General features: G+C 61.5%; 1 protein-coding gene across 1 annotated transcript in view; it reads right to left on the bottom strand.

Annotated features, from left to right (window-relative positions):
* The window catches only part of LOC105308617 (probable ubiquitin carboxyl-terminal hydrolase MINDY-4), a 103,314-nt gene that overhangs the window by 18,337 nt on the left and 81,850 nt on the right, over positions 1-3,127 (bottom strand). The window contains exon 14 of the mRNA XM_023525684.1: positions 2,941-3,008. Within this exon, the coding sequence (XP_023381452.1) occupies positions 2,941-3,008 (68 nt within the window). The remainder of the gene's footprint in view (positions 1-2,940; positions 3,009-3,127) is intronic.

The raw sequence follows: 3,127 nt of genomic DNA, 5'->3' as shown, positions 1-3,127 counted from the left end.
TGCAAGTTGCTAACCCCCAAAGCAGGCCAGGACGAGGTGGGTTTTCACAGTCCCAGAACTGTTATCGCTGCCAAGCAGATCAAACCCTGAGCCAGGCCTGGCGCCCCTCCCGAGACCGACGGAGACCGGAGGCTCTGGGGAGCTGAGGGGAGCACCACGGGGCATGCAACGTGCCTGGCATGTGGGCGAGGGGGCGGGGGCCATTCCGGGAGCCCTCGCCCCCAAGGCGAGAACGGCTTCTTCAGAGGAGCCCTCAGGAGCGCCAGGAATGCTAACGCGCTGTTTTAAACAGTTTCAGCATGATCCTCTCAGAGGGTCTGGGCGGCGTCATGACCGCCCACTCTTCTGCCCTCCCTCACAGCTGCTACCCCCAACGGGGAGCCCCCAGGACCACGGGGAGGACAGGTCAGCCCCACTGCGATGCTCACGCGAGTCCCTGGCAGCCCCGTGGGCGTGCGAAGTGGTCAGGCAGCCATCCTAGGACTGCCCGGGTCAGAGGGAGGCCGGGTCTGGAGAAGCCCAGGGGGCCCCAAGGCCTGTGTATTCCCCACCTGATGCCCTCAGGTAGCTTAAGTAAACGTTTTCTTGAACTTGACCATGAGAGAGAGAGAGTTCTCTAGCACACCTCTGGGTGGCGCACGCCCAGAGCAGGGATGGGTCCTCCGGCTGCCCCTTCGCCTGCCTCACTCCAGCAACAGCACCCAGCACCCAGGGAGCTGCCGGGCCACTCGGGAAGTGCCTGTCAAGGGTGAGCGCAGCCGCAGGCGGAACCATCGCCAACTGCAGGACATCCCTGGGGCTGTGTCTCTACCACAAGGCACCGAGCCAAGACCGAGGGCAAGAAATAACAGGATGGGACGCAGGCATCTGAGTACAGCAGGGAGGGGATCAGACTAGCAGCAGCCACTCTCCAAGGCTTGCCACCCGCTGGGAGCCATGCCAGGCACACGTTTATTTCATTTAAGGTTGTGAGGCAGGAATTATCACCCCCGTCGCACAGAGTGAGAAACTCGGGCTCGGAGGAGTGTTAAGCCAGGCCCGACACCGCCGCCCTGCTGGGTCCAGTGCTAAAGCAGGTCTCTACGCCAGGCCTCCCAAACGGCGGGGACCAGGCTGGCCAAAGCTGCCCCGAGAGGCCTCAGCACCCGGCCTCTGGGACTCAGGAAGGTCCTTAGGGGCAGCGAGGGGAAAGGAACTGTCAGGAACAGACTCTCTCCCCTGCCCTGGGAACAAGGGGCGGAAGTGACAGCAGCTGGATCACACATGTACCTGCGCATGCACACGCGCACACTGTGTGCGTGTGTGTGTGTGTGTGTGTGTGTGTGTGTGTGTGTGTCTGCAGTGAATCGGAAGGGGTTTGGCAGGGTTGTAACTTTGGGCCCCATAGTATGAGGCCCTGTAGGCCCAGCAAGGCAGCCTTCCCCACACAGATGTCCCCCTGGGCGGGGACTGACCCTCGTCCAGCCTGGGTGGATGGGGCAGGGAGGCAGAGAGGCAGCCCATTCCCCCAGCTCTCGACAACGTGGAGAGCAGCCCAGGCACGGGCCCTGCGCCCTGCAGCTGGGCAAGGCTGCCCGAGCTGCCACCTGCTGGAGCACAGCTACAATGGAGTGCCGAGCTCCCAGGCTGGTGAGCCCAGGCCTAGACCCCCAGAGCCAAAAGAGACCCCACACAGAGGGGAAACAGAGGCCAAAAAGATCACATAGCCAGACATCACCAGGCCAGGCCTTCTGAAAGCTCACCTTCCCATCAGTGAGCTCAGGGGTCTCACCATCCCCCGGAGACACACCACCACCCCCCCTCCAATAACTCTGTCAGCCCGGGGATTAGCAAAGCTAGGCCTGGGGAGAGGGCAGTGCAGCTATGGTCTCCACGCACGTGAGCCCAGGCCAGGAATGAATCATATCATTATGGCAGGATTAGGAGAAAAAAGCCATTAGAAAATGCTGTGCACACACATGTATTTAATAAGGTCAAGAGCAGCAAGCAGCAGGCAGGCCGGTGGCACGAGGCCTCAGAGCCCACGTGTCCTCCTCCCACCTGCACCAGAGGCCACGGGGAACATGCATGGGGCCCAACTCAGGCCCAGCCGAGGGGAGCAGGAGTCTCCTTCCCTTGGGGCCCCCACAGTCTGGGGACCTCCCACCTCCACCTTCTACCTCCCCACTTGCCAGAGTCGACCTGCTTAGGACAGTCCCAAATCTTCCCCCCTGCCAAGCACCCCCAAAGCGGAAATGCCGTCTCCCAGGCCTCCACACCCCAGGGGCCTGCTCTCTGCTCGAAAGTGAACGGGGCGATCGATTGTACTTCACGAGACTATTAACGTGCTATTAATCTGAATTCTCCGTGGTGACATAATGCCCAGGTGACGAATATGGATGAGAGGTCTAGAAAGCTCCTAGGGAACGAGTGTGACGGAAGAACTCTAGCCCTCAGGCAACCTGGAAGCTGCATCTGGCATGGATGCCTGGGACCGGGGACCCGGCCTCCCCACTCCTTCTGCCTCGCAGGCCCCGGGTGCCCATCTCCTCAGGGCTGGTCTAGACCAAGCCTGGCAGCCTGCGACTGCCTTGGCCTATGGCAAATTCCCTTTCCCTAAGCTCTTAGGGACCCTCTGTCTCCTCCCAGGACTCAGACTCGATTGTCATCCCTGCATATGTCCCAGGGGAGTCCACATGTGTGCTGAAGCATGCGCACTGCAAACTCTCAGACCACCCCCGCACTCCCCAGCACACGGCAGGCGACCACAGAGAAGGTGGCACTGAACACACGTGTGTGTAGAATGTAACTCCTCTCTCCTCCACCAGCCTTCACTCCTCCTTCCCACCAGGCTCCCTGAGCAAGCACCCTCTGTGCGCCAAGTGCCGCCCTGGGCTCCAGCGAGGCTCAGTGAGCAAGGCAGACAAGCCGCCCTGGGAGTTGAGGGAGGAACATACTCACAGCTCTGTGGACCGGGACAGGATGGCAGACAGGGTGAGCAGGATGCATCCGTAGGGGCCCACTTCAAACTGGGAAGAGAAAGGAATGAGCGCGCATCAGGTCCACACCTCCCTCCTCTCACCTCCTCGGGGAACACAGCCTGACCCTGAGCCAGCTGCCGCCATCCTGGCCCCAGAGGCAGACCCCC

Source organism: Pteropus vampyrus, unplaced genomic scaffold (assembly GCF_000151845.1).
Source record: "Pteropus vampyrus isolate Shadow unplaced genomic scaffold, Pvam_2.0 Scaffold598, whole genome shotgun sequence".
NCBI lineage: Eukaryota > Metazoa > Chordata > Mammalia > Chiroptera > Pteropodidae > Pteropus > Pteropus vampyrus.
The sequence above is the reverse complement of the archived record's forward strand: the minus strand, read 5'-3'. Positions and strand labels throughout refer to the sequence as shown.